This window comes from Amphimedon queenslandica, unplaced genomic scaffold, assembly GCF_000090795.2.
Source record: "Amphimedon queenslandica unplaced genomic scaffold, v1.1 AMPQUscaffold_13411, whole genome shotgun sequence".
NCBI lineage: Eukaryota > Metazoa > Porifera > Demospongiae > Haplosclerida > Niphatidae > Amphimedon > Amphimedon queenslandica.
This window is the reverse complement of record NW_003546353.1, coordinates 11,758-24,607: the sequence shown is the minus strand read 5'-3', so window position 1 is coordinate 24,607 and position 12,850 is coordinate 11,758. Positions and strand designations below refer to the sequence as shown.

The following is a 12,850-nucleotide window of genomic DNA, read 5'->3' as shown; positions in this document are numbered from 1 at the left end:
ATCATAGGTGGTCTTGCTGATGTCATTGTACCATTACCAGTGGCTAACTGGAGTTCAATACTAATACCTATGTCCACTAATGGTAGGGTAACCTTTTGTGTGTTTTGTGATAATCATGATTGACAGGTCTATGTCAAGAGGCTGTGATTAAATTAATGATCAATCAATATTCTAATAATTCAGTTTGCTTTAAAAATGTTCTGGAGCTCATTTCGCAACCAATAATACACTCTTTTTTAAAGGTCAGTCAGTTTCCTGTCATTGTTAAATGCTACTTTTTATAACAGGAGAACTCTAAACATGATTTGTGTTTGGGTCTCTCTTCAATGGCTGTTGTTCTCTCTCCATCGTTATTGTTTTCAATTTTAGTGTCTCACATTTCCGACCCAATTACTCTTTTTCAGTCCCTTCTTTCTTTGCTTGTTCTACCCAGCAGTGATTTCAAACCTTTCTTGGAACTGGTAATGGATATGTATTGTCATTCACTGGAAGGAGGTTTAGAGGTTTCATCTAAAAGTGAAATATTTCAACCTACAGATCCTTTCCTTGATATTCTTAATCAATGTTTGTCTCAATCATCAGCTAAAGTTCCAGTAAACAATTTCTCATTCATAGTGCGTGTTAATTTCCTCTTCTCCTAATACAGTCTTTCTTAAAGTCACTGCTCACATGTTCAAGTGTTTGTTCTGAACACTCTCGTTCTCCTCTACTAAAGCCATTAATCATGGACTATCTCTTCTCTAAACTCTCTCCACTGGAAGAAAAGTGGTTGCTGCATACTGTCAGAATCATATGCTCTGGAACAAACTCCTCTTATTGTCAACTACTGTTACTGACTATCCTTCAGGACTGGACCAAAGAGAATGATGTAATGTAATGCACCTTGAAATGCCACATTAGCTGTCTTGTTCACACCTCAAGGTGTAAACAAGCTCAGAAAAAATACTGCTTGTAAATTTTATACTTTAAATTATTATTTTTTTTGTGTCGTATGTTTTAGTCAAATGATGATGCCGATTTGTGTAAAGTGGAAATGATACTTTTTGAAATGTTTGGAGCTCAAACAACTCAAGATTTTCAAATTGTCAAATGGCCAATTCACCAGCTGAAAGACACTGTCAAGCAAAAGGTATAACACATACTAAATTCCATTCAGACACTGCATGTGCTTGTATTGTATAGATATGTGAAACAGGAGTAGTCTGGCTACTTAATGAAAATGAGAGATTTCATTCATTAATTAAAGGTCAATTCATTCCGTACCTCATTCAGTTACTGATTCTTTTATAACAGGACTCCTTTGTTCATTGAGACACTCCAGTCACTACTCCAGTACTACTGCTATATGGACATCAGTTGCTCAAATTTTATGATTGAACTGATCTTTGATAATTTTTCACAAGAAGTTCATTTTTGGATGAAAATTAAAATTATTATTTTTATAAAATCATGAAATTTATTCTAAATGCAGCATAAGAAGACTTCCCAATTTTTGAGTAACTTTAATAAATAAACTTTGTAAAAAATTCAATTTTGAGATTGGAATCAGTTCAAACTTTCTACACAACATAATGAATCAGAATGTGTAATAAAATTGAGTAATTCTCCCTTTTTTATTTTTGGTTAAAGTCCCTGTACTATTTATAAGCACAGGGACTTGAAGATGATTTGGAGAAACTTTAAAAAATAATTATAGAATCAAATATTTTGCATAACAGAGAATTCACCAGCCCAACTACTTACCACATAATGTGAACTGTGTTCATGCAATACAGTAGAGAATGGTGAAGAACAGAACCATTATGACATGAAATTGCTTGCTCTTATGTTAGTATAGAACTAATGCAGGAAATACTTGCTATGATTTGAACTAGTCATAGAGGCAATTAAATACATTCCAAGATGTACATTGAGTAGGTATAATCTGTGGGTAGTGTATGCAAGTTTATATAATGACTGGTTTTGTTGATAACTCTTAATGAATCTATCAGAGTATGTGACTGTTATACACTCTAGAATTTAACTGATGTATGGTTAAGGGAAGGGAAGGTAGCTATGATTACTAATTGATGTTAGGTATGTGAAGCAGCTATCCTTTTCCAAGTTTATGTTACAGTGATTCAAGCATCATATGGCACAGTCAGCTATTACACTGAGGGGGAGTTCGTGTACCATTACCAATTATGTAACTTTATACACATTAAATCATTAATTTTAATTGTATTATTAAACTGTACAGAATTAATATTATAATCAACAGTCATTAAAATCTGAATGGATAATTGGTTCTATAATACAAGATTGGGAGATACTTTAAGTTAGCGAAGAGGTAAATGCTATACATTACTTTCAACTAATTTGTCACAGGAAGAATGACAGGCTGGAGGTGAGACAGAGTGTCTTGAAGGTGAGTCTGTAGTGTTAATAGTGTTGTGAACGATACTGTCAGAGGCAGTGGAATAAAGTGATTCTCTGTTGATATCTACCACTGGTTGCATGGTAGACCCTTGTACAGTGGCCGAAGTATTGGTGGCCTCAAGTTCTTTCCTTTCTTTGGTCACGAAAGAAACTGTCTTTGACTGTTTATACAAACGACAAGATATTAGAACAAGTAATACTAGAAAGATAATTATAATTAGAAGAAGGACGGCGAGGATTGACAGAAATGAAATAAACACTTCAGGATTCTGTTTTAAGCTCTCGATTAAAGGAGGAGTGGCTACAGTAAACGTTGTTGTAGGGAACTGTACAGTGCTGGTGGGTGTGGCTGACGATGAATCTGACGGGATGATGAGAAGTGGTCCATATTTGCTGGTGGTGTTGATGCTAATATTAGACTGAGTGTATAAATCAATATACAGGACTGAGTCCAGTAGCAATGGTTCTGATAGCCTCAGTGAATAAGTATAGGTTGAAACATATTTAGTAATGTACACATTGATAGTAGGTAGAACTGGGGCTGAACCTGTGAGATGATTAATAGAGATTATTGTAAGGACAAGACATGTATTGTTACATGTAATGATGATTACAAGGTATGGAATTCTACATGTATACCTTGTACATGTACGTGTAGGTGAAGCATAAACAATGGAACCCCTACACATTACTCAGAGACAACATGCTAACAATTGATGCCAAAACATTATACCTTTCTTAACATTATCATCATTACTAATATGTACATGTACACAATACCTCCTGATGACTGGTTAGACAGATACTCTAGTCTTGGCCTAACAGTCACTGTCTGATCCATGTTTCCATTATAACCTGAGAGAGTGAGGCGCAGTCTCAATAGAGTTGAGTTAATGATGGCATTTGATGCAACAAGACTGACATCTAAAAATATAATAATAATTAGTAGTAATGGCATACGCCTAGCTTTTACAAACAGAAATGCATTGTTTCCCAGAATCCAATTATTTATGATTGCAAACAAATTAATTTCCCACAACACAATAGACATAATCAATGACGGTACATCAATAACAATAAATGAATAACAATACCTTCATTGTCTTGTACACAGACATTAGAGGTAGCATAAGGTCTGTAATAGGAGAAAAGTTCATTTCGTTGCACTAACTCAAGACAGAAGCACTGTATGTGATGTGAGAGCTCTCCATCACTGTTGACAGTTAGTGTGACATTAGTTTGGGCGACACCCTCTGTAAACTCAATATTAGACTCGGAGAGTACAAAGTTCTCTATTTATAAAAGGAATAACATAATAAGGAAGGATGAATATATTAGATTAATAATTAAATAATAATAACAGCTATAGCTTGTTTGTCAATCAATATGGAAACACGAGCATAAACAAACAAGAGTCAGAGACACTGATATTAGCATCATTATGATTACAATGTGAATGGCATTTGTTATTAAGTATCAGTAATAACAATTGGACCAGTGGGAGAAGTGATGGCACCTTTCATGTGAAATTGACTGGGACATCATCAGGCCACGTACAAGCTAGTCTTATTTTCACTTGAAATCCATTACATTCCACAAAATTGACACTTTTCAAGGGATTGGCCTCAGCTACCATATAAGGAAGTTGTGAATACTTGATTCATTGCATAGCAGACCATTGTGAAAGCACAATGGAGTACACAGTAAATGATAATATTCATGTATTGCATGTACCTGGCAATGAATTGCCTCCACATTGTCTTAATTGAAGAACAACAGTTTCATTCAATTGGTTGTAACGATTTAAGATTAATGTTTCTGATGTTTCCTCAGACATGAAGTACGAACCTGACGAGAAGTTAGCCTTGGGACGTGACACCTCTAAAAGAAAAAGAAACATGTAAGAATTCTTCTCCTGCCTCATGCAAAGACAATAAAGTCAAAACAAAGAGTTCCATTAATTCTAAGGATTGTTTTGTATTCACTAATAAGCAATACAGCATCATCATTCACAGAGCTACAATCAACTATTATGTCTTTAGCAATAAACAAACAATAGGAACAATATGAAACAACAAAACCCATGTCGTGTAGCGGGTAATTTTCGTGGTGCTTTATTTTGTGGTTTTGAGTCTTCTAAACCACTGAAATCATTGAAGTGCCATCCCCTTACAGGCTATGTAAACTGTCAACCACAAAAATTAAACCATGAATTGCCACAACCACACAAAAATTAAAACCCACAAAAAATAACCCGCTATATGGTAACACACCCAATCAATCATGCACCCCATAACAGGATGCCTCATTACTAAGTAGAGGAGCTAATGCTTACCTGTGATCACGTCCAGTCCAGTGTTTAATGAGAAACAATAACCTATTGTAACCACAAGTCCATTCACAATGACATACATTGGAGGCAAGTCCTCTCTATTAAAGTACAACTTGTTCTCATTGCTTCCAGATATGTTGACAAGCTTTGTACTATACCCAATGATAACTTGACCAGCAAACACCGGGACCCAGGGGGAGGACACAACACTGTTATTGAGTGAGACTGTGAGATTGGATACATCATAGGAGGACTGGACTATTATGAGTGCATTAGTAGTGTAAGGTGAGGCATCTGTCATTAGGTATGGAAATGAAGGGAGAGACAGAGGGTTAGTCACTTTAGTATAATGTTCTATTGGAGTCAACGCAACTGAGCATGGATCACCTAATCCTGATATGCCACTTGCTCCGGCAAACTGTACCACAAGTATTTTACTATCTGATACAAAAGTACAATAGCCACTTTGAGATGCTACTACAATCTGTTTTAACTGTCCTGCACTCATATTATAATAAGCTACTGTATCAGACAGCGAACTGTTGTCACTGCAAGTAACTGCTACCGTCGCATTATCTTCTGAAGAGATGAACTTGTAGACTGAGCCACTGCTAAATATTGGTTGTGACATGAAAGTGGAACCCCAAGCGATTGTAGGCTGCGACTGAAAGAGGAAGTGGTCACATAACTGTTCGCCATAAAATGGCTCTGCACACATATGACTGCAAATTACAGCAATAGGGACATTGGACGTGATCTTTGTGCCTGACATATCAGAGACACTATTCAGCAATAGAGTAGTAGATGGTGGCATGTTAAACTCATACATTTCATTTGCCAGAACAACCAAATCATCAGGTAGACCAGTAATGAAAGGAGGTAGCATCACATCTTGAGTTGGCGTAATGGTGATATTGGCTGATGATAAACCAGTAACAAGTAATGTCTCACTCCTTACTGCACTAGCTGAAGATGAAGTAGAAATGACATAATAAGTGTATTCTTCAATTTCGTAGTCGAGCAATGGTATAGCAGTATAGGCAGCCCCTGAATGCCCGTGTTGAGTGACACTACTGGAGTAAACCTTAATCTTCTTGCCATCATTAGTAAAGACATGAATTGCTTTATCCAGATTAGTATTGTCCACAACTATTAGAGTACTAGGAAGGCGAACAGTTTGATTGCCAAAAGGAGGCAGAATAAAGTTAGATTGGAAGTAAGCACCAGCATCAATAGACACATTGACTGGTTCTGTTTCATCTGTCACTACGTGAAGATTGCATCTAACAAAATTGATAAAATTGTGCCTGTTCCTAGGCAAAGCGACAAAGAAGCTATCAGAGTTTTGGTCTTTCAATGTGGTGCCTGCAATAAAGCAAGAGTTTAAATCAGTACAAGTGATCATTGCTTTTAGACTAGACTGACTAAACACTGAGTTAATTTTAGTTAACTAACGATACAACTAAAAGTGGCTCACATTGCAAAATGAGCAAAAAATCATTACTAACTAAACAAAATGCCATAACTACCTAAAAGGCTCATTTTGTAACTAATAAAACAAGACAAATTATATATATATATACCTGAGGAAGTTGCTGTTACTATCAGCAAGAGAAGGAGAACTAAATACTGCTCTAAGTGACAGGCCACCATCGTTCCTTACTCCTCTTCGTCTGACTTTTCTACTAGCTCTGATCTTAAACCTTCTTTCCTGGGTTCTCTCTCTTTCCCTCTTCTGCGCTAGCTTCCACTACAGCTCAGCTACTATGCAGAACTTGACAGGCAAGCGTTATAAAAACAAACTATTAATAACTATTAATAACTAACTACTATGAATAATGATTCATTAATCAAAAATTATAATTATTGTTAAAATTATTGTATCTGTGCACAAAAAAAAGAGTACATAAACGATCACTTGGTAATACTTTTAGAAACGGGCTCCTAAAATAATGAAGATAAAGAAAGATATGACTTTATTATTAGGACAGACTAATGATAATAGCTGCTACCTTGTGAAGTGATGGTTGATTGAGAGGGTATCTCATTTGTCTTGGATCATAAGGATACTGACCGGAAGAAATGAATTCACTAGGAGTAGATACTCTGCAACTTGTCATCTATTGTACACAATAAAGCCAGAGGTTATAATAGACCGCCTAATAATAACAGAACATGCACAATACAGCTGCACTCTTGTACTGCTACATGAGAAAACCACGTTCTTTCAAAAGGGATGCTTCTCCCACAAACAGCTATACAGTTTCAATTCTGACAATAACAAATGATGTAATTGAATACAGTACAATAACCACAAAAACAATAAAAAAACTCCCTCAAAACAATCACGAGCCACTCAGCATTCACACCATTGAACTATCAAAGACATTCTTACAACATGTGAGACAGACAATGATCAGCTTATGAACGTGGAAACACAAAATAAACTAAACTGAAGGACAAACAAGATCTGCATGAACACAACACATCACTATAGAAGGAAAGGTGAATGTGCTGTGGTTTAAATTAGACGCCTACCAAGCTCAAATATGAACAATACTAACAACAACCACAGTAGTACAAGTGAATCAAGAAAGGGTTCTATTTACAACTGATGAGATTGCGAGTATCCTTACCTGCTGATGTGAGTACACATGAACTGCTGGAGGTTGTGGCATATCATGAACCACTGAGTGAGTGAAATACTGACTGAAAGAAATAACATGATGATTAAGAACGACGGCACCTTTCTCATAGCTAGGCAACAGTTGATCAACACATTATTCAAAATGGCCAGTTAACTATTGCAGCATAAACAATATACCATATCTCCAAACAGGAAGGGACAGTAACACTTACACATGTAATGATTAACACTACCTAATGCTAATAAGATGATGGACTTACCCTCCTGATCCTATACCAGGTCCAGACTGGTAGCTACCACTCCTATAACTACCACCTGGGAAAAATAAATAATTCAAGTACATGCACATAATAAGCATAAAATATGAATAAAACTGTCCAGCCTTCACCACAAAGACACACACACAGAGCAAGTGAGTGAATGCGTGGTGCGTGTGTATGCATATATAATGGATTCTGTTTGTCCTATGGTAGGCTTTTAGTTCCTTTTAGGATACTTAAACCAATGCTGTTAACACAAATAATACTGGCATAATCATGTCAATCTAGTAAATTTAGATCATGTATTGATACTTACCAGTATAATAATGACTGTATGAGTCCTTATGGTGATAAAAATCAGAAGAAATGTTACCTACACAACAAGAGCACATGAAACCAGTCAGGGACCAGCTACATACATGCACATGTACACTAAACATGTTCACTGGTGTCGTCCTGTGCTAGAGTGCAGACTAATGCACTTAAAAGGACAATAACTATAATCTAATCAGTCACTTGTGGACCACTAGTGTGTTTGTCTTTAGTATTGAGTTACTGTGTAGACTGCCACTATATTCAGTTATACTGTTGGCACATTGTTTATTTATCACAAGCAGTACAGTATTGATATTACTTAATTTATTATTAATTGGTGTATATTATTAATCAATTGATATTTATAAATGTTTTGTGTAGGCACATACCTCTAGTAAACGAATGAACTCCGGTCATTGGAGGTCCATGATATCCAGTAGCATATCCTATACATGTACATGTACATAGTGAGGACTGTATGCCAACCAAGTATATGAAATGAATGTCATTATTGCTGCTGTCACAGTTAGACAAGTGAATAATGATCCCAAATCAAAATTGGGAATGTTTTTTCCAAAACGGCTCTAAAGTCACTCCCCCCAATTTGTATAACATTTGCCAAAATTCCGAAATATAGCCAAGGCTATAACCCATGGTTTTTTTGCAAAAAATGGCTCCAAAATCACTCCAAATTTTTATTACATTTTCTGATTGATGTCCTTACGCTGTGTACGCTCAAGGAGAGAGCCCTTTACATTTAATACAGTTCCTGTACCTGGACTGGTGTGAGGGTTAATACGCTGTTGATTAAATTGGGTTGGATATCTCAATTGATCAATTGCTCCGTATTTATTAGTAGGTGGAGTCTCATGAGCCAATAAACCCCAAGATGGTCTGATACTAGACTATGCTAATATAAACAGAAACAGGATAGCTCTGCCTTCCTTACCTTCACTTGTTTATAATCTGAGGAGGACATTATTTGCTGCTGCTGCTGATGGAAATGTTCCTCCCTATTCCAAGAACAGAGTATTATTCAAGTTTAATTAATTACTGACTTTTTTCTCTTTTCCTCCTCTTCATGCAGGACCTACTAAAGGTTGATATGGTTGCTATGGTTACTAGTAGCTCACTTTCTTAAGTTCTTGAAACAAATTGTGTTTTTCTTTCTTAAGTAGTTCAAGCTTTTCTTTTAGAGTTGACAACTACAAATTATAAGTAATCAATTAATCTTGCTCCGCCCTTTTACAGACTATAAATAAGTGGACATTCTCAACAATACATGTACATCAACAACATGGTCATTATTGACCACACCCACACCTGTTCCTTATTATCCTTGACGGTTCCTTCTTGTAGTCCGCTGGCTGGTCTAGTACTACTAGTTTCCTCTTGGTGTGGGGCCAGCTTGCTGTGTCTTGATGTTTTTGTCTTCTTAGATTCAATGGTTGATCTTTCACCTTTTAATAATAATAATAACATCAAATCAACTACAACACACTTTCTCTTTTTCTTTTAGTAAGGATGTATGATCTCAGGGAAGAGAGTTGCTCTTTATTTAAAGGTTCCCTTTCAAACACAACAACTGCCATTTTAAAGGGAGGTGTGTCCTTGCCCACGTGTATGTAAAAGAAATGGCTGATAGTTCTTTAGACAAATCTTTAGATAAACCACCTCCAGCCCCTAAACTTGGCCGTGGATTGAGTAAACAGTATTCAATATACCCCAGGAAACCATCACTAAAGACTCTCCTTGGTACTCTCACTGCTGCCATTGATGTGGTCAAATTTTTGTACAGTAATGACTTCACGAGGTGAATTATTGCTTATAATTAATTTTAATTGTCGTTACTGTACAGATCTGTTGGCAGAGATATAATATTCTTTGGTGGATCAGTTGTTATAATAAAGATGGTTGTCAGTGCAATGCAAGAAGAATGAATAGTTAATTAATAATTCTGACATTATTAATAGTCATGTGTCTGTTTATGTACTACTCTTGCAATATTCATTAGTTCTGTGCTAGCTTGTGAATTTGGATATTCTTCAATGACACTCTTTCCTTCTTCACAGCATTTCACGAAATCCTATTAAAGATGATTATGCCAAGTAAAGTAGGCTCTATCTCACTGGGTCAAAAGGCACTCTTCCTATTAAAGATACATCATACTCTTTCATCAGTCTACTAATTCCTCCTTTATCTTCAAACATTGATACAACCTCCTGTCATTACATGACAATATGTGATTTTGATGGACTAATACTCACATTACAGCATGGGCACATGTACTGATCCATATTCTGGATTAGACCAAGAATCTTGATACCCATCTTGCGACAGAAATTAATTTCTTTTCTTATTGTTGACAAAACAACTTCTTGAGGAGTGCACACTATAATGACACCATCAGGCTTAGCATTGAGCAATAATTTAATTATTGTCAAATGTTCGTCTGATGTACCAGGAGGTGTATCTACATGTGTATAATGATAATAATTATATTTACATAACAACAGTTGCAGTAATATTTACCAAAAAACAAATATTCAAGCCTTCCCCAGAATGCATCTTTTAAAAATCTTTTAATCAGACCTATATGTACATAATGTTTGATAAGTACAGTAAATAGTACTTGTTTTTCTTGGTCCCCTCCAGACTATCCTATGGTAGTTACATAAACATGTTTGGTGTGTTAAAAAACTAACGCAGTTTGATTTTCTTGTATCAGTGATCCGGTCGAGATAACTTTGATTCCGCCAAGAGGGGACCAGTATTCATAATAGAATATATATAATTATTATAATTATTGTTTTACTAACTGTAAAGGTTGCCAACCATACTCAGAACTGACTACAGACTGACCATCAACTTGCAACAACTTGGGAATACTTGGGCCACATATATCTAAATCAGCAATGCCAACCTATTCTAACAGACTAGAACATGTTGTCAATAACTAATAATAGTACTTTGTTTTTTCCACAGAGCTGAGCTAGCCCCATTGACAGCCCAGCACATATACTAGATTTACCTACACCTTTATATGCACAGTATATATATATTTTTGGAATGATACTATAGGCTTGCCTCCTTTTCCAGATACTATTAGTATTTTATTCTTTATTGCATTCATTCTGATGTCTACAAACTTTTGATCAGGATCAAAACCTCCTGTAAATGTAATCGTTAATAGAACAAGCATGAACTTGATGTTGTACCTTGAGTTAGGCAAATCTGTCTGCCAGGGCAACTGCTGCATACAGGAGCTTTACCTGCTAAAGCCTACCTAACTCTTAAAACCAAATATAGTGGATGATTGCAAATACTTGATCAGATGGGCAGCTTTGGTAGTGTTCACTCCGAGCTTCACTTCCTTTCTCCATCTTGACTCGAGATTTGCTGAATTTTGCTAGCAAGACAGTAGCTAGCCCCACCCACAATAATGAAAATGGTAATTGTAAATTAATCTGCTCTAAGTTAAAGCCTGTGAGGAAGAGGTATATTTACATGTTTTACATGTACTGTTGATAATGTACAGAATAAGATACATGTAGTGCTGTATTGTGTATGACTACTGTATAAGCTTTGTGATGATTACTGTAGTACTGTTCTATTTATAGTGACATGATGGACTTTTATGTACACTAATGAAGTCTTACTCCTTCTCAAGGGGATAGATCAGGGATTTTCCAAAAATTTTACAAAAATTGACAGAAAATTTCTCAATTTAATTACATTTTCTGATGCATATACATGTACTTATGCTGTGTAGAAAGATTGAGCTGATTCCAATCAAGATTGAATTTTTTATGATTTTTTAAAGTTGCTCAAAAATTGGACAAAAGTCCCTGTACTATAGTACAGGGATTTTTGGGAAATTTCAATAAAATTGACAAGTGAAGAATTCCTCAATTTTATTACTTTTTCTGTTGCATATACATGTACTTATGCTGTGTAGAGAGATTGAGCTGATTCCGATCAAGTTTGGATTTTTTATGATTTTTTGAAGTTGCTAAAAAATCGGACAAAAGTCCCTGTACTATAGTACAGGGATTTTTGTAAAATTTCACAAAAATTGACACGTAGAAAATTTCTCAATTTTATTACATTTCTTGATGCATATACATGTACTTATGCAGTGTAGAGAGATTGAGCTGCCTCCGATCACGTTTGGATTTTCTATGATTTTAAATCTTGCTCAAAAATTGGACAAAAGTCCATGTACTATTAGTAACGCGGTAGCGTTACTAAGTAGGATTCACCCCCAAACAAAATGGCTGCCACGACTTTTGCAGCCTTGCTATACCAGGAAAACGAGCTCCTATGCTTACCAAACTTCTTAGAGGACCTCATCTTGACCAGAGGACTCCATTGGTACCACTAGCGTGGCTCTAGACCTTGTCTAAAAGAAAATCCAAAAATCGGCGAACCGGCCGTTTTGTTCAGCCACCTTTTTTCATCTTCATCATCATCATCAAGTCAGAAGTCCTGTCAATCCAGTTGTCGGTGTGTATCTCAGTATTGGTTGGTGCTACAAGGATAACTCTTACACCAATCTACTCCAACAGTCTATGCGCAGGTCCATGTCCCATCAGATCATTCTTCAAGTGAGGAAAAAGTGATACTGTGACTGCTGGATCGAGCCATCTTAGCTGCATGCCGCCATTTTGTTAATTAATGAAGCTTGCCATGTGCTCCAAAATTTGGGTGTGGTCGCGCATATGGCAAGCCAAATGTTTCAAAATTATATCCCTACCTTATGACGTCATGTTGACGTGATTTACGTCGACACGACATAAAAACGTCGTAACAGCGTGTTTAATATGTCGTAACAACAAGTTTTGGGTACTATCAATAGTCATGATGACTATTTAGTCG

The 12,850-nt window shown here is 36.1% G+C and overlaps 5 protein-coding genes and 1 long non-coding RNA gene across 6 annotated transcripts in view; 3 read left to right on the top strand and 3 right to left on the bottom strand.

Moving 5' to 3' along the window:
• LOC109581902 (focadhesin-like) overlaps positions 1-64 on the top strand; it is a 5,812-nt gene extending 5,748 nt beyond the window's left edge. Inside the window, exon 19 of the mRNA XM_019996374.1 lies at positions 8-64. Within this exon, the coding sequence (XP_019851933.1) occupies positions 8-64 (57 nt within the window). The remainder of the gene's footprint in view (positions 1-7) is intronic.
• LOC109581903 (uncharacterized) lies at positions 7-1,489 on the top strand. Its single transcript, XM_019996378.1, has 7 exons — positions 7-82; positions 127-242; positions 288-593; positions 647-868; positions 1,001-1,129; positions 1,183-1,246; positions 1,294-1,489. Exons 1-7 carry the CDS (start codon positions 70-72, stop codon positions 1,371-1,373), a joined length of 930 nt encoding a protein of 309 aa, XP_019851937.1. The 5' UTR covers positions 7-69; the 3' UTR covers positions 1,374-1,489.
• Positions 1,490-2,208: 719 nt separating this feature from the next.
• Positions 2,209-6,447, bottom strand: LOC109581905 (uncharacterized). Its single transcript, XM_019996380.1, has 6 exons — positions 6,334-6,447; positions 4,754-6,115; positions 4,153-4,299; positions 3,513-3,710; positions 3,199-3,342; positions 2,209-2,965 (listed from the first exon to the last, which is right to left on the bottom strand). Exons 1-6 carry the CDS (start codon positions 6,401-6,403, stop codon positions 2,337-2,339), a joined length of 2,550 nt encoding a protein of 849 aa, XP_019851939.1. The 5' UTR covers positions 6,404-6,447; the 3' UTR covers positions 2,209-2,336.
• Positions 6,448-6,479: 32 nt separating this feature from the next.
• Positions 6,480-9,577, bottom strand: LOC100632539 (G protein pathway suppressor 2-like). Its single transcript, XM_003386581.2, has 12 exons — positions 9,474-9,577; positions 9,296-9,432; positions 9,106-9,177; positions 9,031-9,062; positions 8,922-8,985; positions 8,748-8,877; positions 8,362-8,418; positions 7,974-8,030; positions 7,658-7,712; positions 7,387-7,459; positions 6,763-6,870; positions 6,480-6,694 (listed from the first exon to the last, which is right to left on the bottom strand). The coding sequence occupies exons 1-12, from the start codon at positions 9,562-9,564 to the stop codon at positions 6,665-6,667; spliced, it is 906 nt and encodes a 301-aa protein (XP_003386629.2). The 5' UTR covers positions 9,565-9,577; the 3' UTR covers positions 6,480-6,664.
• LOC100632288 (uncharacterized) lies at positions 9,574-10,011 on the top strand. Its single transcript, XR_898154.2, has 2 exons — positions 9,574-9,785; positions 9,831-10,011. It is a non-coding gene; the product is annotated as an uncharacterized LOC100632288 (long non-coding RNA).
• The window catches only part of LOC100633173 (cytosolic Fe-S cluster assembly factor NUBP1 homolog), an 8,043-nt gene continuing 5,048 nt past the window's right edge, over positions 9,856-12,850 (bottom strand). The window contains exons 2-12 of the mRNA XM_019996381.1: positions 11,299-11,456; positions 11,191-11,254; positions 11,060-11,143; positions 10,942-11,009; positions 10,792-10,895; positions 10,678-10,740; positions 10,605-10,633; positions 10,505-10,564; positions 10,240-10,445; positions 10,102-10,194; positions 9,856-10,058 (exon numbers count right to left, since the gene is read on the bottom strand). Coding sequence (XP_019851940.1) covers positions 9,939-10,058; positions 10,102-10,194; positions 10,240-10,445; positions 10,505-10,564; positions 10,605-10,633; positions 10,678-10,740; positions 10,792-10,895; positions 10,942-11,009; positions 11,060-11,143; positions 11,191-11,254; positions 11,299-11,355 — 948 coding nt within the window. The 5' untranslated portion in view covers positions 11,356-11,456 and the 3' untranslated portion in view covers positions 9,856-9,938. The remainder of the gene's footprint in view (positions 10,059-10,101; positions 10,195-10,239; positions 10,446-10,504; positions 10,565-10,604; positions 10,634-10,677; positions 10,741-10,791; positions 10,896-10,941; positions 11,010-11,059; positions 11,144-11,190; positions 11,255-11,298; positions 11,457-12,850) is intronic.

Coding starts and splice junctions, on each gene's coding strand:
- LOC109581903 (XM_019996378.1), top strand. Junction 243..287: donor TAATACACTCTTTTTTAAAG/GTCAGTCAGTTT, acceptor TTTTTATAACAG/GAGAACTCTAAACATGATTT. Junction 869..1,000: donor ACTGGACCAAAGAGAATGAT/GTAATGTAATGC, acceptor CGTATGTTTTAG/TCAAATGATGATGCCGATTT.
- LOC109581905 (XM_019996380.1), bottom strand. CDS start 6,403: ATGGTGGCCTGTCACTTAGAGCAGTATTTAGTTCTCCTTCTCTTGCTG. Junction 3,711..4,152: donor TGGAGGCAATTCATTGCCAG/GTACATGCAATA, acceptor TTTTATAAATAG/AGAACTTTGTACTCTCCGAG. Junction 3,343..3,512: donor CTGTGTACAAGACAATGAAG/GTATTGTTATTC, acceptor TTATATTTTTAG/ATGTCAGTCTTGTTGCATCA.
- LOC100632539 (XM_003386581.2), bottom strand. CDS start 9,564: ATGGCAGTTGTTGTGTTTGAAAGGGAACCTTTAAATAAAGAGCAACTC. Junction 9,433..9,473: donor TACTAAAAGAAAAAGAGAAA/GTGTGTTGTAGT, acceptor TATTATTAAAAG/GTGAAAGATCAACCATTGAA. Junction 8,031..8,361: donor AGTTCATTCGTTTACTAGAG/GTATGTGCCTAC, acceptor CTTGTTGTGTAG/GTAACATTTCTTCTGATTTT.